This window comes from Drosophila kikkawai, chromosome 3L, assembly GCF_030179895.1.
Source record: "Drosophila kikkawai strain 14028-0561.14 chromosome 3L, DkikHiC1v2, whole genome shotgun sequence".
Classification (NCBI taxonomy): Eukaryota; Metazoa; Arthropoda; class Insecta; order Diptera; family Drosophilidae; genus Drosophila; species Drosophila kikkawai.
The window spans coordinates 10227322-10244804 of record NC_091730.1 but is presented as its reverse complement, the minus strand read 5'-3'; the positions used below and the strand labels follow the sequence as shown (position 1 = coordinate 10244804).

At 39.4% G+C, this 17483-nt stretch overlaps 7 protein-coding genes across 10 annotated transcripts; 3 read left to right on the top strand and 4 right to left on the bottom strand.

The window, feature by feature from the left end:
• The first annotated feature begins 67 nt into the window (after positions 1–67).
• LOC108083095 (MAPK regulated corepressor interacting protein 2) lies at positions 68–3615 on the top strand. The gene is made up of 4 exons (XM_017178747.3): positions 68–525; positions 776–869; positions 2734–2852; positions 2934–3615. The coding sequence occupies exons 1-4, from the start codon at positions 474–476 to the stop codon at positions 3182–3184; spliced, it is 516 nt and encodes a 171-aa protein (XP_017034236.1). The 5' UTR covers positions 68–473; the 3' UTR covers positions 3185–3615.
• Positions 3616–4035: 420 nt separating this feature from the next.
• On the top strand, positions 4036–5337 carry LOC108083093 (deubiquitinase OTUD6B). Its single transcript, XM_017178744.3, has one exon. The coding sequence runs from the start codon at positions 4127–4129 to the stop codon at positions 5063–5065; it is 939 nt and encodes a 312-aa protein (XP_017034233.1). The 5' UTR covers positions 4036–4126; the 3' UTR covers positions 5066–5337.
• LOC108083094 (sugar transporter SWEET1) lies at positions 5085–8517 on the bottom strand. Its single transcript, XM_017178746.3, has 3 exons — positions 8085–8517; positions 5686–6091; positions 5085–5619 (listed from the first exon to the last, which is right to left on the bottom strand). The coding sequence occupies exons 1-3, from the start codon at positions 8252–8254 to the stop codon at positions 5506–5508; spliced, it is 690 nt and encodes a 229-aa protein (XP_017034235.1). The 5' UTR covers positions 8255–8517; the 3' UTR covers positions 5085–5505.
• Positions 8518–8926: 409 nt separating this feature from the next.
• Positions 8927–10539, bottom strand: LOC108083092 (DDB1- and CUL4-associated factor 13). The gene is made up of 3 exons (XM_017178743.3): positions 10382–10539; positions 9614–10328; positions 8927–9551 (listed from the first exon to the last, which is right to left on the bottom strand). The coding sequence occupies exons 1-3, from the start codon at positions 10449–10451 to the stop codon at positions 8999–9001; spliced, it is 1338 nt and encodes a 445-aa protein (XP_017034232.1). The 5' UTR covers positions 10452–10539; the 3' UTR covers positions 8927–8998.
• A 152-nt stretch (positions 10540–10691) lies between these two features.
• LOC108083028 (dynein light chain Tctex-type) lies at positions 10692–11403 on the bottom strand. The gene has a single exon (XM_017178660.3). The coding sequence runs from the start codon at positions 11279–11281 to the stop codon at positions 10736–10738; it is 546 nt and encodes a 181-aa protein (XP_017034149.1). The 5' UTR covers positions 11282–11403; the 3' UTR covers positions 10692–10735.
• A 247-nt stretch (positions 11404–11650) lies between these two features.
• On the bottom strand, positions 11651–13161 carry LOC108083023 (uncharacterized). Its single transcript, XM_041775347.2, has 2 exons — positions 12410–13161; positions 11651–12358 (listed from the first exon to the last, which is right to left on the bottom strand). Exons 1-2 carry the CDS (start codon positions 12991–12993, stop codon positions 11818–11820), a joined length of 1125 nt encoding a protein of 374 aa, XP_041631281.1. The 5' UTR covers positions 12994–13161; the 3' UTR covers positions 11651–11817.
• Positions 13162–14620: 1459 nt separating this feature from the next.
• Positions 14621–17020, top strand: LOC108083022 (mpv17-like protein). 4 transcript variants are annotated; one of them, XM_017178650.2, is made up of 4 exons: positions 14621–14841; positions 14925–15016; positions 16307–16419; positions 16671–17020. In XM_017178650.2, the coding sequence occupies exons 1-4, from the start codon at positions 14710–14712 to the stop codon at positions 16940–16942; spliced, it is 609 nt and encodes a 202-aa protein (XP_017034139.1). In that variant the 5' UTR covers positions 14621–14709; the 3' UTR covers positions 16943–17020. The 4 variants fall into 4 exon arrangements, with proteins under 4 accessions (XP_017034139.1, XP_017034141.1, XP_017034142.1 ...); XM_017178652.3 differs by having other exon boundaries at positions 16307–16346; positions 16671–16735; XM_017178653.3 differs by lacking the exons at positions 14621–14841; positions 14925–15016 and adding an exon at positions 15837–15959 and having other exon boundaries at positions 16307–16346.
• Positions 17021–17483: the final 463 nt, after the last annotated feature.

Here is a 17483-nt window from a genome sequence, read left to right as displayed (position 1 = left end):
GTTAACATATGGCGCCTGTTAGTTCGTTATTTCGATTTGAATGGAGCACTTGCATTGGAGCTCCGGTAACGCACAGAACGTTATAAAACCAACCTATCCAGGAGCAATTGAGTGTGATTGTGATTGTGCTTTCTCGACTCAGGCCAGTGAATGAAATCAATTGATTCGGCGAGTGTTAATGGGAAAGAACGAAATCAGAGCTAACTGTGCATTGTGTAACCGCTAAAAACGATGACCGGCGGACAGACGAGAAGAAGGAGGCGAGGAGACGGCGGGATCCACTACTGATCATATGATTGCCCAAGAACAACTGCAACAACAACAATAACGAGCTCTCAGATATATACGTCAGGTGTGACAAAGTGGGGAAAGCTAAAAACATAGCACGGCAGTCGCCAAAATAGCAGAATAGTATTTCGTTGCCAGAAGGAAAACACCAGCAGCGGAGAAAGGAAGTCGAAAGGACATAAACAATGTACACCATCAACAAGGGACCCAGCAAAATAGTTGCTAAATCGCGTCGCGGTAAGTAAAGCAGCAGCAACAAAAACATGTAACATTTAATTATTCGAGAAGGCACACAAAATAAAACCCTAGCAGAGAGGCAACATGCCCCAGCTGTTATGTCACAACATTTGCCAGAGCCCCAACGCGCTCTTGGCGCTCTGCTCTCTTTGGCCCCCATTCTGGCTCTCTGGCTCTGTTAGCTTTTTGTTTTGCCGGCATTTTCCACTGCATGCTGATAATTTACATCATCTTTTCATCGTTGTTGCAGGCCTGGCGCAAAACTTTGAAAAGTTCGAGAGCATCAAGGAGAGCGGCCGAAAGAATGGCAGCTTCGATCTGAACAGTCCCGAGGAGCACAACAAGTAAGGGCATCGTCCAAATCCGAATCTTTGGCCTCTTATGCAAACACCCAGGCAGCAGTAGCACATGTGTGGAAAGTGTGTGGAGCGGGGGAAAGCGGAGAGTGGGGCTAGCGACCCTCGTCTTATCTTTGACATTTTATCGCAGGAATCCGTGGCGACCTAGCACTGCCATGCTAATTGCTCTCTAGGAGACGCTAGCTAGGAGAACACGTGGGTCAGGCAGGCGACGCGTCGGTTATCGGCTCCATTTTCATTTAAATTCTGCCTCTGAAAGGCATTGACTTTTCCACTGACAACCGACCGTTACGTCACGACTTTGGCGGGAGATGGAAGCGAGGGGAAAGTTGGGATGTGGGACATGCTTGGCACTTGGAAGCAGAGCACTTAGCATTGATCTCATAAGAGATCCATAAAGCTAAGTAGGGCTATGAATAGTTAGAAGATGCAGTTCTTTACCTCTTTATTTTGCTTTTATTTATATTTAAATGTATTATTAATATTAATATTTTATTAATTTTATATTAATTTACATATTTATTTTAGAAAAGAGATTATTTTACAGTTTGTCTATTTTCTATATTAGGATCTTAAATCCCAACAATCACGTAGATTCCCCATGTTCTTTAATACTTCATAATTAACGTTAATTAATTTTGGTAAAATCAAAAACGAAACCTATTTAGAGAAACAACAAAAACACAAAACTTTTTAAAATGATGTGTTTAGATTTTGTTATGACGAAATCAATCAACACATTTCAGTTCTGGGATCGTTATGTCACACCTTCCACAGAAAGTAAACAGAGCATTTTGGAAACTACTATTAGCACATTGGTTTTACAGAGAATAATTAATATTTATTACAATAATTAATATTTATTACAATAATTAATAATTTTAAAGAAAAGTCAGCTAAGCTTATTACTATGCCATTCAGTTTTATATTAAATTAATGAGGAAATTATTAATTTATCATAATCTAAATATCAAAAATTTTATTTGGTAATACAAATGATATCTTAAAGGCGATGACTTATCTTATAAATTCTATAAATAAATTTGAAATCTGTTAAATAAATTAACCAACAAGTTAATCAGTAGCTAGAAAACACATTAGATTCCTTATCATCAGTATTAATTTTGCAACCCAAAATATAACTATTAAAATCTAATAGATTCTTTTAAACAAATATTAAACAGATTATCCCTCAACAAGGATTTCTTTTCTAAAATTTGCAATTTATTTTGTCCCCAATTTAGATATTTGTATAATTCATACCATAAATGACTCGCAAAAGGGCTACAAATGCGGTTATCGGCCCTCCAATGACTTGTCAATCAATAGATAGTCAGCTATCATTAATGCTAGCTTCGCTATCAGCTTCAGGGCCGTAAGGGTTAAAGCCCCTAGACTAATATCGCAGTTTGGGTTTTATTTATACTCTAATTTACTGCAGGCAGACATTGTATCAAGACAATGAGTTAGCTGGGAAAATATACAGAATTTCCAAATGTAAAGAAATTAATATAATTTATAACTACAATTCCCTCTCCTTTCTTTAAGCAATTTTGATGTAAGAACAAATAATTTCACAACTGATTTTGATTAAAGATTAATGAATATTCTTCATTTATATTCACGTGGCCAGAATCTTAATTTTACGTTTCCAGAGCTGAGTAGGAAGTTGTCGAACCCAATTTCCCCCACCTTTTCACTTTCCGCAACTGATTTATTTTCGTATTCCACATGCTCGGGGAGCGTATTTTGCATAAGTGCGGCGACGTCGTCACTGAAATTCATTCAGTCTGGTATTGTCATTAAAATATGTACTATAATGCCTTTTATTTAATTTTCATGAATGCAGCATACCGCGCCCAGTGTTCCAACAGAGCTTTGCCTCCAAGCGGATAGCACCGACCAAACTGATCGAAGATGAGGTGATAACGCCGCAGCATGAGGAGATAATACGTTACATAAATGACTGTAAGTCGAAGATTATTTTTAAAAATATTACAAAAATTAAATTATTACAAAAAATTTAAACAAAATCCTTTATTTTGACAGCCTGGAACATGCTGGTGGCCCAGAATCCCTACGATGCCAGTACATCCGCTAAGCCCGCCGAGAAAGTAGTGGCGGATGCCAACAACAACGATAGCTCAGCCAGTCCTGTGGACAGCATCATGGCCAACTCACAACTGACAGCAACTGTTTGGGTTGAGCCTCCTAGTCCTGCGCTGCAGGATTTCAAGCCCTTCGATCTGGAGTCATGGTGGGGTCGTCGCCTGTTCCAAAATATCACAAAGAGCCTGTAAGGATGGGTCGTTCCTGATTCCTAGCCTTCACACTAGAGTTGTATCTATATAGATGAGAGGAAGCAGACATAGATATCGTTTAGGGGCTAAGTAAATATCACCTTTTGGATGTTAGAATGTTTAAGAGGACTCTGACGTGGGAATAAGCCATGTTTCTTAGTTTGCCTCTTGTGTTTGAATATTGTGTAAATGGATTAAATTAAGAGTCATCGCCCCGACGCTGGCCAATTGTAAATAGTACGATTTATAAAAATGTTGTAGAGCTTTAAGAAGAGAATATCTGGTGGTTTGCCTGCTTGCTTGCCAGTTTTTAAAAAATCTAATCGAGAATAATATTTCAATTAACATACAAGTTAGCCATACGTTTTCAGTCAACAATCAAGTGTTTTAAAGATTTGCCTGTATATATATATTAAAATGTCAAAATTCGATTTTCCTTTTTGTCAATTTAGATAAGTTTTAAGGCAGGAATTGGTTGAGCCGATTCCTAACTACTGGCACCACATATAACAGTTAGTTTCTCGCTCTAAATCGTTTGTATGTTTAGCATAAATAATAAAAAAAGAAGTAATGTTGCAAAAATTATGTTTATTTTATATTATTGGGAGGAAAAATGAAATCTATATTTCATTTCATTACTTGTTGTGGTTTCAAGCCATGTACTTTTTAAAAATGTATTTATTTTTCTATATATATCATAGTTAAAAAGTTGTTTAGTTTAATAAATAAAGTGTAGTTTTTGTATTTAACAAAATATATTTTCAAATTTCAAAAATCGATAGTGCCAGCCACTTTACGGCTATCGATTACTTGAAATCCTTACAAATCTGTCACTTTCAAGTTATCGATATTGATATCGGCGCTGTGCCAGCTCTATTTGCTGAATTTTGACTAAAATCAACTGAAAACTTAGTTTTCTTTAAGATAATTAAATAAATTAAAATGGGCAGCGAAAACGAAGGCATCCATGACCTAGAGGCCCGCCTGGAGGATGTGAACCTGGAGGATATAGGCGCCCGCCATCGCCGCGAGCGAAAGGAGCTCCAAGCCAAGTTGCAGGCCATGAAGAAGAATGCCCCAAAAAACAATAAAAACAAACGTAAGGAGTTCCTGGAGGAGATGGCCCGCCTGGAGGGCGAGCTAGAGCAGCGTCACAAGGCGGAACTTCAAGCGGCAGAGACCAGTGCTCCAGCAGCAGAAGAAATCAAGCAGAAAGTGGAGGAGAAGCCGGCAAAGTCTGCCCAGAATGAGGAGGAAACCGAAGAGCAGGAAGAAGAGCCGGATCATCCTTCCAATCAGCGCGTGTCCAAGGCCCAGAAGCGCAGGGATAAAAAGGCCAAGGAGGCCAGGGAACGCGAGGCCGAGATCAAGGTGGAGCTTCAAAACGCCGCCAATCAGCCTTCCCCCAAACTGATTGAGCTCCAGCAGATAACAGCCAAGCTGTCAAGTCGCCAACTGTCCCTGCACAACATCGCCTCCGATGGCGACTGTTTGTATCAATCCATCAAGCATCAGCTGATTGTGAACGCTCTTCCAGGTCACAGTGTCCAGGAGCTGCGGCAGGAGACGGCCAACTATGTGCGGGCCCACAAGGACAGCCTCATCTGCTACATGACCCACCCGGAAACGGGCGAGCTGCTCAACGACGAGCAATTCGAGCAATACTGCCAGGATATAGCCAAAACACACGCCTGGGGCGGACACATTGAACTGAAGGCCATATCCTCGCTCCTCAAGGTGCCAATTGAAGTTATCCAGGCGGAAGGAGCGCCCACCCTTCTGGGGCAGGAGGAGTTTGGCGGAGCACCTCTGGTCATCTGCTATCACCGTCACATTTATCAACTGGGCGCCCACTACAACTCCACAGTGCCAGTGGCCTAAAAATAAAACTCACTCTCACTCGCTTTTTGTAACAGTTTTTTCATGTCTTTAATTAATAATTAATTATGTTGACTTTATAAATACGTACGCATTTTTGGAAGATTTGAATTATTGTCAAAAATTGCAAGTATGTAAGTAGTTATATGTACAATTTAATAGTCGATATATATAGTAACAATTCTCTAGGTTAGCTAGCGACACAGTTAGCTGGATTTGTTCTAAGAAAATATTTCTTATATAGAAAAATACATAATTCGTCTATATATATATTAGCTCAAAGTTTAGGTTTCTTGTGGCGATTGTTTAGTGTGTAAATTCAAGCAATAATTTGATTATTCCTCGAGCCTAACTAACTTATTAATTTGTAATGTGGTTGCAGCAACCCATTATTTGTCCTTTTTTTTTGTGTATTTTTTATCATAGAAGCGAAACGATTCCATTTATTTCTCCTTCTTGCTCTCCTTCTTGGGCTTCTTGGCAGCCGGCTTGTTGGGGTAAATGGCGAACATGGACAGCTGAATGCCGCCCAAGACAAGAAGCAGTAGATTTTGGAGCTGAAAAAACGAGGGATTTATTAGTTTTGTTCGCCCTTAGTGACTCACTTTCAATTGTAAACTTACCACCATCACAGTATTCTTGATTGAGATGGCATACAGCATCCAGGATGTGGCCACCAGGTTACCAGCCAGGATAATAGGGAAAGGCATACCCTCGGTGCTCTTCTTCTCAATGATTTTCGGAAGATGCAGAAGGGGAGAGCCCACCAGCCAAACCAAGATGCCGGTGATCAGCATACCCAAACGGAATTCAATCTTGGCAGGGTCCTCGAAGTTGGCATAGGCCGTGGTGGCCAGCAGGAAGACCGAGGAGTAACCGATTTGCTTCCAGATATTGAGCCTGTTTCCACTCGAAGCGTAGTAATAAAAACCGAAAAGGAAAACAAAGTTAATGACCAAACCAATTAGATTGGTGTTGATCATGGCGGCATCGTTCATGATGTAGGCCAGCTTTAAGCTGAGAACGGTTCTGGAAAGTAAGGAAAACAAAATATAAGAGTTGGGTTTTTAGCTAGTATATTTAATAGTTTACTCTAGGCCTTTTCTTTTAGCTTATATTATAATCTCAAATTATAATTTTTCAATAATAAATTCAAAGATAGTTTTCTTTTTGAAAAAAAAAACTTTCCTTAACAAAAAGAAACCAATTTCATTCAAAAACATAATCATTTCAAGAAAATAAATAAAATAAAACTAGTTTTCTTTTTATTTTCAAACATAGATACACACTTTTCATAGAGAAATGGAACAAGTTTTGACCTATAACGTCCCATAACCCACCATTCTAATGAATATCTTACACTGCAGGGTCATTAGAAAACCTGTTCCGTTTATTTAATTAAGCTATCTACAGTTATACATTTGCTTTAAGTACAAACATGCTGAGTCAAACGGGTTTTCGGGATACACCTGGCACTAAGCAGTTTGTATTTTTTTAACAATCATCGCCCACGTAGCAATTGATAAGAATATAAATACAGGAAAACCAAAATAATCAGCAATTTCATCGATCAACTTATCAAAGAACCCACTACAATTGTGAAATACATTCCGTGATTGGTGGGAAATTAACACACAAAACTGGCCGGCCGCCATGGAATACTATATTGCCCTTGACCTAGACACCTTCCAAATGGAATTCATTTAGCGAAACAAACTGTTGCTTCGCTGGGTTGCATGTCTGTGGGTCCTTACACTTGACACAGTCCAAGTTAACACCTTCCGGTTAGCCACCCAAACCCACCCCCATGAATAGCCAATAGTGATGACAGGTACCCATGACCAGGCATAAAAGTGTACCATGTGAAAAGTAGTTCGTCACATTAAGCATGAGAAATGTTTGTTTAAACATTGTGTCATAAAATTTATATACAAACTCAAAAGGTATTAAGTGTTTTAGTTTAGTAAACATAGAAAATCATATGTTTTATAAATAGAAAAAGTAGAAGTGAGTTGTGATTTTAAAAATAAATGCCATGAGTGATTGGAAAGTATTTTTTATAGTATAGAATTTATTGTTGTAATTTTACTCGTTTTTAATGGCTTATATTCAAAGCATATTAGGAGGGGAGAACAATTTTTCAGGCAATTATTATGTCAAGGTATATATTATGAAAATATATAGACATACCAAGAGGTATGTACATTTATAATACCCTTTAAAATCTTTTAAATAATATGAGGTAATCTCTAATCAAAATATTTTCAAGAAATATATGTTTCTTTTTCTTAAAAGAAATTACAAATTAATACTAAATATTAAAAAATGTTGCTTCCTTGGTGGCACTCTGTTAAAAATCCTATTGTTTTCACTTTAATTAATAGTATTAACCTAATACCCCCTAGTGTATAACTATATATAGACATATAATTACTCCTAGATAATTCCTAGGTACACCTTAGATACTCATCACTGAAAGCCACCCCCAAAGAATCAGAACCCCCGGACTTATGCCGAGCACGTGGCAGAGGCGAGTCGTCGTCGACGGGCAGCCTATCTTCCGTCTGTCCTGTCTCATAAACGATTAGCTTAGCTGCCTCTCCTCTACGGATCAGCATTCATAGAATGTAGATTATTGCTACACACTCCAGATAACAAGTACGTGTTAGTATAGGCCGCGCGTCGATAAGGAGCCAAAAAGATTCCCAGTGACGATGACAAGGTTAACACATATCGAACTATAAAATATATATTTCATTTAAAATGTAACGACTTTAGAGATCGAAATGGCGGTTATTTTTTGCCTTCGAAGTGATGTAACCCCTTCCCCCATTGTTTTCTTTATTGAATCGAGTGCAAAACCGATTCACTTGGGGGCGGCCTTGAAAAAAGAGCCGATTCTGTGGCGTCATGGCGACAGTTCAAAAATTTAATCAATTCCACACAGATGCGCCGCCTGCCTAGCTATAGTTTTTTTTTTTGTGTCGTTGATGCAGTGAAGCATTACGAGGAGAATACTTACAGCACCACTCCGCCCAGAAATGGACCCACGGGATAAACATCGCTGCTGCCTTTCTTCCGGATGTCGTTCATCAGCGCCACACCGGACAGGAATTGCAGGGTAGTGATTGTGCCGGCTACCTTGGCAATAAGTTCGCTGTGAGGCGCCAAGAGATCTCCCAGAGCATCCATGTTGTTATATTATCTCTGGATTTTTGATGGGGCAAATCAAACGAGTTCCGTGCTGGGGTTTCGGGAGGGCGGGGGGCGGTGCCGCGTGAGAGTATAAACAAATGAACAACGAAAAACAAAAACTAACGACCGACTGGCAACTGCCGTAACAAAAAAGCGACTGAGCCCCAATCGGTGGGGCTGTCCACCTTTTATAATCGGAAAAGCGCCACAAATGGACACGTCGTTGGCGTTATCGTTATCGCGCAGCGGGGGCTTATCGGATACAAAACATAACATTTTGAAAAATTGGGAAACATTACAAAGTGATAGTTATTTAAAGGCACAATTGTTCAATAGTATATGTAAAATATATTAATAAATCGGTTCAATGCTGAACTTTAAATAGAAATTACATTTTTCTACAAAGAAAATTCTTTGCTAAACGAGTTTAGACTTTAAAAAATAATGTTTTTTAATGGTTTATGATAAGAGCGGCCTTCCTAAATATTAATAATAATAATATTTACTGTAATCTAGCAATATAATACTTAATAATTCACTTTAATCCTACCATAAATTATGAATAAAGATAACTTATTTATTATCTTCCTTTAGGTAAATGCAATAAAACTGTGTCTAGGTGAAATTGCAGCTAAAAAACAAGAAAAATTAATTAGAAAACCAACAAAATTAAATGTTACTTACAAAAATCAATATTTTTATTATTCAAAACTTATAAAAACTACAGTGCTCCTGTCCTTTTTAGACCTCTTCCTTGAGGACATGCTTCTTCTTTTCACTGACATACGGCACCTTGCCCTTTTTGGAGTGATTGCGCACATTGGCCTCCTTGACCTGCTCCTTCTCCTTGACCGTACGCATCTTCTTCTGGGCATTGAGCACATGTCGCGGCACCTGCCGATGCCTAGCAATGCGCTTGATCTGCGGATGTGCAGCATACTTGTGCTTGAGAGCCTCCTGGTAATTGAAATTGACACGTTCACGTGGACGTATCACGCCCAGCTTTTCAGAGGCCTTTGCCTTCCACATGCGCACGTTCATCTCATCAGAGCCGGAGAAGACATATCGATTGTCCAGGGACCATGCCACACAGACCACATGCTGCATGCGTTTGGTGTGGTAAATATCCCTAGAGTGGCTGTGATGGGCATTGTAAATGCGGACAGTCTTGTCATAGCTGGCAGAGACGAATTCCTTGCCCGTGGGCGAGTAGTCCACATCGGTGACGGCGGAAACATGATCAAAGTGAACCTTCAAAGGAGTCTGGAGTTTGCGGGTGTCAAAGGTGTACAAGCTGTAAGATAAAGCAGGAACGTTACAAATCATGTAATATTTTTTATTAATTATTCAACTCACTTGCAATCCTCATTAGCCACTGTAAAGTTGAATGCCTCCATGGGATTCCAGGCCAACTTGTTGCTCTTCATGGTCAGCACCACCTTGCGCAGGGGCTGGGCCTCACGCTGGTCGTACAGAATAATGCTTCGATCGCTGGCACAGCAGGCCAGTATATCCGTTTCCACGGGATTGTAGGAGATAGTATGCAGCGTGTCCACGCCCCATTTGAGGGTCTTCAAAGGATCATTGTGCTCCTCATCCCAAATGGCACATACCTCGCCGCAGGTAGCAAACTTATTTTCCTTTCTATTATGAGAGATGCCGTGAAGGCCGTATCTACTGAGTATGGTGTTCACCGGCTCCTCCTCATCGCCAATTTCTGGTGCCTGAGCCTTCCAAACCTTGATGGTCTTGTCATCGCCCACAGTGAAGATCTGTTCCCCATTGCGGGTGTAGGTAATGCCCCGGACAAAGCCATCGTGGGCCACAAAGTGGCGGATGCTGGTGCGATTGGCCAGGTCCCAGATGCGCACTTCGCCATCGTAAGCGCCGGTGGCCAGGCTAGAGAGTTGCTTTGGATGCTTGCCAAAGCAAGCCACACCATCGCGGTGGCCACTTAAGTTGGCTACAAAGGGCTTGGCAAACACTCGGTCCAACTTGGTGGCATTCAGAGCCCGCACATACTCCCGGGGACCCTCCAAGGGATGCAGCGAGGGATCGTAGTTTCGGGGCACTAAAAGGCATTACTGATAAAATTCTGTGGTTTAAAGCTTGCATTTGACTTACTTTTGTGCTGTTGCTCTTTGGTTTCCCGGACATAATTGTCCGGATTGCGACTAATCATCTTCACCTTCATCTTGTAAGCATTTATTTTGGGTTCTCGCGACGCAGTTAAAAGTATTAAATGAAAAATTGGAACATAAACAACATGTGCGAGGAACAGGGCTGCCAACTGGTTTTGTAATCAGCTGATTGATAGCAGCCGGCGGTGTGGTTACACTTTTGACTAAGGGCTGCGGGGCAACACTGAAATTCAAAAATTGGGCGTTACTTTTGGGAAAGTTCAAATTCGTTTTTCTTCTAAAATATTCAAACGTATTTTTCAATTTGAAGCTTTATTGAAATGCCTTCATTTGCCGGTCAATACTGATAACAACCAAAAACACTGATAATGCACACGAAACTGCCGCCGTCATAGGTAAACTTTCCATAATCATCAGATAGCGGGTCCCAGATGGCTCGGGCTCCGTAGCAGCATCCTGCACCGGTCTGCTGGTAGAGCATCACGTTCACCACGTGCTTGAAGCGCGGAAAGGAGCCGCTTCCCTTAAACTTGAGATTAATATCGTCGGCAAGATCGCGAGTCCATTTCATAGCCTCCTCCGCACTGTAGACCTTGTTGGCCAGCCTCTCTTGGGTCATTTGATTCAGAATAAATATGATATATGGCACTGGGAATTTCTTTCCAAAAGCTGGGCCCATATTGTAGGCATTATAGATGGTGACATCTGTAGCTGGCAGCACCTCAGTGCCGGCCTCTTCTTCTCCTTTTACGTCGGACTCACGATCACTTATATTATCAAGATTGCTGTCTTTACTATCTCTGTCTCCTCGTTTAGATTCGTTGGATGATCGACCACCTCGCTTAGATTGCGAGGATTGTCCGGTTTGTTTAGATACCGACATTGTTGTAGGCTTATTTTCATAGCTTGGGTTTTATTTAAATTTTAAACAATATTTCTATACTTGTATGTTGCTTTCAACGAAACGGAGAGCGATTGAAAAGGTGTATAGAGTCAAGATAGAGTCGAGTTTCCAAGGCTACTTCTTTAAGTTTTACTTAAAACTGCCACAAGGGTTTTCCTTTTTCTTACAAATAATAAAAAACCACTCAATTTCGCTCTTTTTCTATTTAAGGTCATCTTCTCTTTCAGTTTTTCTCCTGAAATGCGCTTAGTAGCGAACGAAAGAGTTGTTAGCTGCTTTCTGAGGGAGCAATTTCTCTCCTGGTTAAATATATTAGAAAAGATTTAATTTTCTTAATATTATTAATGATTTAATTTAAAAAATATCATTTTTATTGTATACTTTTTATATTATTTTTGTGTCAACATATTTTTATAAATTTGTTTCTTTTTCTGTGACTTAAACAATGAATTTCCAAGGGATTAAGGCATTTCACAAGTAACCTAAAGCAAAGGAGTAACTCGAAAAGGGAACCTTCAACGATTTGAATGCCGGTGTCTCCGGCAACTTCTATGACGTGTGCCACTAGAGGAGGACTTATCCTCAGATGGATTTAGGCTATACTGGACCTCTTTCTCTTCCAGAGAAGCCTCTTTCTCGAGGATCTCTTGCTGCTGCTGCAGTTCATGAACCTTTTGAAGGCAACAGCAATTCCTTAAGGCGTTCATGAAAACACTCACATTCCGATTGAAGTTCTCCAGGTTTTCCGGCGTTATAATGTGGGTTTTACCCCTTTGGCAGCACTCATCGATGGCCACCTGGGCATGATAGATGCACTCACTGGCCTGACCCAGGGTACTCTTCAGGTTGTAGATCTCCTGTTTCTTTTTCAGTTGAGTCTCCATGTAGCGGGAGCACAGCATCTCGAAGCGACGCTGTTCACTTCGATACTCGTCGAAGAGTTGTTCGTATTTGGAGTGCAGCTGCTCCGTTTCCGACTTGAGGACTTTCAGAGCCTTTTCCTTCTTTGCCAGCTGACGGCAGCTTTGGCGATGGGAAACCGAGAGCTCATCGTAGCTGTAAGAGACAGTAAAGGAACAGGAGGTAAAAGCATATCCAAGGACTCACCGCTGTTGCATGAGCAATGGACTTATGGAATTGTACAAATCTCCAGCAGACTTCACAGGGGACCACCTGTCGACCCTCTCCTCTGGCTCGCTTCCCTCACCTCCAGAGGTATCCACGCCACGGAGCAACTGCACCAGGCGTCCGTTGCGCTGCTTTTCCGTGTCCAGCGAGAAGGACAGTTCCTGCACTCGTTCCGTCTGCCGTTCCAGGGCCATTCGCAGCCTGAACTCGCGTTGATGGTCCTCGTACAGGGTGTGCTCCAACTGGTTCACCTTCCTTAAAATGTGCTCGACGATCTGCTGGTAGGGATTGAGCTCCGTCTTACTCAGCCGAGCAGCAGCTGCAGCCAAAAGATTATCTCCTGGAGTTGGCTGTTCGTCCTCGTCCTCCGAGGCGATCAGCAGGCTGGGGCAATCCGAAGTCGGGAAAAAGATGCTGGGATTGGTAATGGGATTGGAACTGGGATAACCGCTACTGATGTTGAAGGAGGGCGGGATTGCGTCCAAAATGGGAATGGAACAGTTTGGGGCTTGCCCAAGGTGCAGTCTCTTGCTCACGTTCTTCAGGATGTCGCTTAGCTTCATCCTTGGTCCTGTCCCCGTTGCCACCGCCGTCGTTGTTGCTGTCGCTGACTCTGTCTTTAGGCGTTTGGCCTTTTCTTTAGCTCTTTCTCTCACCTGGCTCTGTCTGAAAAAAGTCAGGTGTGTGCTGCGTTGTGTGCGTGGCTTGTTTGACAGTCTGCCTACTAGGCACTACACTTGGAGAAATATCAGAGAACGAAAGGTATGTCAAGGCAACTTTATACGTATCCGAAAAGGAGTTAAAAATTGAAAAACCACAAAAATTATGGATTTTTAATTTTAACAATATTTATTTTTTAAATTTAAAATATTTTTGAATAAACTTGTAACCTTATTACACATACAGTGACAAAAACAGTTCCTTTTTCACAGTTTACACTCACATCTAGGCAAAAGTTGCTACCTCTCAGGCTCACTTTCCATATGGTTTCGCACAACTTTTTAAATTGGTTTCAGTTTTAACACCTTTGCCTTCAGTTCGCCCGGCACTCAATCAAAGTTGTCGTTTTCCCTGCTCCCCAGCAGCTTCTTGCATCGTCCTTTGGCATATGTTTTCAAGTCCTGGCTGCCGCTCGCTCCTCTGGCAGGTTTCCTCCTCTGGTGTTTGTTAGTCGTGCGTAAATTGCCATTAGCCAAAAAGGGTTTCCAGGACCTGATACACTTATTGCATTTTTATGGGCAAAAGTTTTGTTGTTTTTCCAACCCGCCGCCGTTTCTGTTTTTTTATGCTGACTGAGCTGCATGTGTCCTTGATTAAGGTAGGACTGCCGGTGGATTTGTATTTTAAACTTGATTGAGGTAATTTCGTAGGCAAGGCAAGGCAAGGTGCTCAAAAGTAGGAAGTTACTGTGCGGTCTGTGTTTTACGAGTTTGCCTCCAATGAATGTTTATCGATATTGATTTCACAGGAGAGTGGGTATAATGGTGTTTTTTTGGTTTTAATATTACTTTAGTGGTGGTTAAAATTAAATTAAAGTTTGGAAAATATATTATTACAATATATACATTTGAAAGAATATTATAGTTGGTTTCCACTACTCTTAAAACGTTAGTTTTTAAGATTAAAAGATATAAATTTACCGAAAATGTAGTTTATATATTTAAGAGTAATATTTATGTGATAAAATACATTTTTAGCTTAATAATATCAAATTTTTTAAGGAAATAAGGTAGTTATTGTATAAATTTACATACATCTATAAGCTTTCCATTTATTTGTTAATTTTTTACTAAACTTTCTTTATGCACTGCATCTTGTCTAGTTTATCTATAGCTTTCTATATATTCTTGTTGCCAACTGATACCTAAAATATAGAAAAATCTTATCTGTATAGCCTGATAAGCCACCCGACAGATAACTTCCACAAATTAACTAAATTTTTAAGCTTTTCCTAATCAACAAAAGTCATAAATCTTTGACTTTTCTACTTGCATTCCGAAAACATAAACAATCAAGCTTTCTCTTAGATACTTTTCTGCCTTTCTCTTCCTTATCTCTTTGTTGCTTTCCCTCTCTTTTTCTGCATTTATACCTCTCTTTTGGGGGCCGCCGCTAGTCAATGATTGTCTTTTGTAACACAACTGAGCCATAGTTTTGGAAAATTTCCTCAGTGAAGCTTTGACAACGCTGGCGGCTGGCCGCAAACAAAGAAATCTTTATTATTTACATAAAAGAAAGTAATTGAATTAGAACGAATTTAAGCCAAATACAGGAAGAGAATGTCTCGCCTAGTATCTGGAGTCCGAACATTATTCCGTCGTTATCCTTTTGTGACCAATAGCGCCATCTATGGAAGTCTGTATGTTGGGGCTGAGTATTCTCAGCAATTTGTATCAAAACGCTGGCTGCCTGTAAGTTTAATTCAATTTACTCATAGATGAGAATATATCTAAGGGGTATATAGAGTATTTTAAACGACTTATGTGTCTTGTAGTCTCCGGCCGAGCGTGAGGATATCGATTATGCAACTATAGGAAGATACGCAGTGATGGGTACCGCGGCCTATGCCCCAACACTATACTTTTGGTTTGTCCCCAACACCAGTTAAATGAATCTGTATATATGTATAAAAGTAAACAGCTGGGGTCAAAATAATAGCAGTGATATTTAGAGCCAAGTTATAATTGTTTTTTATTATTATTTAATAAACTTATGACTTGTTGGATTCTTTCATTTGCAATATATTTGGTTAATGATAAAGTAGCTTGTAGAAAGTCAAATTTAATATTAAATGTTAAATTTTGTTAGCTAAGACTTATCATTTTTATTACTTTACTTAGTTTTCTGTTCTATTATCTCATTTTTATTATAATTATTTACTTCCCTCAAGTTTTCTATAATATTTATATAATATATTTAGCAGGAAGCTTAAAAAAGTTAATTAAAAAAAAAAACAAATAAATACTTAAAATATTCTAAAATTAAGAATTTTAGCTGTAGGATAATAAAATAGAATTTACTGACCTATTAAATCAAATTATATTCAATAATATTTATTGGAAAAACAATTCAGAAAGAAATATACCAAATTAAGATCACCCTATTTTGTAAGTCTAATAGAGCTATTGTCTTGACCGCAGCTGTGTCTACATACATACTCACACACATGGGTGGACCAGTAAATGTACACACACATATATACTTACATGCTCGCCATTTAACCATTCTTTGCATTTCCTCAATTGCTTCGCCATACGCTTCTGTTGTTGTTTTTGACTTTTATCAATTTGTTTACAATCCCGTAAAAGCTCCGCCAGCACGTGTCGCAAAGTCAAGAGCATGTCCATATATCTCTCACTTTCTCCACACTCTCTCTTCACGGTTTCTCTTTAGCAGCACCAACTACTAAGCCACCAGAGCACAAAGCTTTTCCGCCATTGGAAAGCTAACGAGAAAAGCACGCCAACTGCACTGAGCATTTTTTTGGGGGCATACTATGTGCACGTCTAATAAAAGGGTAAAGCGCAATGTAAGTGAAGAATGATAAAATATGATGGAAAGAAGACAGAAAAAATCATATTAAAGCAAACACAAAAGGACACGAAACACGAGATATTATATAATAATATAACACCAAGTTACAAGGATAAATTATATAATTAAAACAAAAGACACAAGGATTTGTATACATCAGGCTATATAGCATTTTATGTTTAACATTAACACAAAATAAAACTATTTATAATTTATTTAAACATTTTAACACATATATATTTCACCAACTCTTAATCAACTTGCCTGCTTTTGCGTATTTAAAAAAATAAGTTTTATATTAAGAAAATATATATAACAATACATTTTTCAACATTTTCTTAGGTACAAATGGCTAGATCGCACTTTTCCCGGCACTACTAAGGTGATTATTGTTAAGAAACTGGTACTAGATCAGTTTGTTTTAACGCCTTATTTATTGACTATCTTCTATGCAGGTGAGACTTAAAATTAAAGATACAACTTATTAAAAGAGTTAAACAAATTTTGATTCATTAAAAAAATAAATAAAAAAATTAGTAAAGATTTTACAGTGAACCATAAAAATGTTCACTTTGATTCCACATTTAAGCTTTTAATAAAATGTTAATGAGAAATGCATTAATTTAATTAAAATAAAAAACCCTTACTTATAAATATAACAAACTTTTATAAATTAAGAACTCAATTTTAAATGAATTCTTTCCAGGCATGTCCCTAATGGAGGGCTCTGAGGATACTTTCCTGGAATTGCGCGAGAAGTTTGTGCCTACTTTTGTGCGCTCCTGTATTTTCTGGCTGCCGGCACAGGCCTTGAACTTTACTTTGGTGGCGCCCAGATTTCGGGTTATCTATATGGGTGTTTGCGGTCTAATTTGGGTGAATATTCTCTGCTGGATCAAGAGACAGAGTCTGCCGGTTGCCACAACGCCTCACAACAATGTGCCTTCTTCTGCTGCCATCAAGAATACTGAAACATGAGATTTTGAATATATATATACGTAATATATCCATCGTGTATATAGTCTTAGATAGAATTTTCTATATGATTTGGCAAATAAAGACGGACGTGAATATAGTTGGTGGCCATGGAGTTATTTATTTAACCTGGCTGCAAATCGCTGGCGAACAGTGCGTATGATTGATGTTCCCATAAAAGGAAACTCATCAATTACTACTTACCCTCTATTCATCTCTATTTTCAGTGTGTGTGTGTGTGCTGTTTATCAGCGTGTGTAAATGTGTTTAATTGTGTGCGTGTGTGCGTAAATGTTTCCATCAATATTTGCCACACACAAACAAGAAGGAAAACCATCTAGGATTTGGATTCAGAACCCATCCCGGTTCGCCGAGATGGTAACTATTGTGCCAAATACTGGCAAGGCGGCACAAATGGAAATGAAGGCGGTGGGTGGCAGGGGAAGTGGTGGTTAGGCCAAGCCGTAAAAACGTCTTAATGTATTTAGTTCGGGATGAGGGGGCTTTTCTTTTATAGAGATGAGATAAGATTTATAATTTGTAT

Coding starts and splice junctions, on each gene's coding strand:
- LOC108083095 (XM_017178747.3), top strand. CDS start 474: ATGTACACCATCAACAAGGGACCCAGCAAAATAGTTGCTAAATCGCGT. Junction 870..2,733: donor AGTCCCGAGGAGCACAACAA/GTAAGGGCATCG, acceptor TCATGAATGCAG/CATACCGCGCCCAGTGTTCC. Junction 2,853..2,933: donor AATACGTTACATAAATGACT/GTAAGTCGAAGA, acceptor TTATTTTGACAG/CCTGGAACATGCTGGTGGCC.
- LOC108083093 (XM_017178744.3), top strand. CDS start 4,127: ATGGGCAGCGAAAACGAAGGCATCCATGACCTAGAGGCCCGCCTGGAG.
- LOC108083094 (XM_017178746.3), bottom strand. CDS start 8,254: ATGGATGCTCTGGGAGATCTCTTGGCGCCTCACAGCGAACTTATTGCC. Junction 6,092..8,084: donor TTTCTGGGCGGAGTGGTGCT/GTAAGTATTCTC, acceptor CTTACTTTCCAG/AACCGTTCTCAGCTTAAAGC. Junction 5,620..5,685: donor TCAAGAATACTGTGATGGTG/GTAAGTTTACAA, acceptor TCGTTTTTTCAG/CTCCAAAATCTACTGCTTCT.
- LOC108083092 (XM_017178743.3), bottom strand. CDS start 10,451: ATGAAGGTGAAGATGATTAGTCGCAATCCGGACAATTATGTCCGGGAA. Junction 10,329..10,381: donor CAAAGAGCAACAGCACAAAA/GTAAGTCAAATG, acceptor AATGCCTTTTAG/TGCCCCGAAACTACGATCCC. Junction 9,552..9,613: donor GTGGCTAATGAGGATTGCAA/GTGAGTTGAATA, acceptor TTTATCTTACAG/CTTGTACACCTTTGACACCC.
- LOC108083028 (XM_017178660.3), bottom strand. CDS start 11,281: ATGTCGGTATCTAAACAAACCGGACAATCCTCGCAATCTAAGCGAGGT.
- LOC108083023 (XM_041775347.2), bottom strand. CDS start 12,993: ATGAAGCTAAGCGACATCCTGAAGAACGTGAGCAAGAGACTGCACCTT. Junction 12,359..12,409: donor CCATTGCTCATGCAACAGCG/GTGAGTCCTTGG, acceptor TGTCTCTTACAG/CTACGATGAGCTCTCGGTTT.
- LOC108083022 (XM_017178650.2), top strand. CDS start 14,710: ATGTCTCGCCTAGTATCTGGAGTCCGAACATTATTCCGTCGTTATCCT. Junction 15,017..16,306: donor GCCCCAACACTATACTTTTG/GTTTGTCCCCAA, acceptor ACATTTTCTTAG/GTACAAATGGCTAGATCGCA. Junction 16,420..16,670: donor ATTGACTATCTTCTATGCAG/GTGAGACTTAAA, acceptor AATTCTTTCCAG/GCATGTCCCTAATGGAGGGC.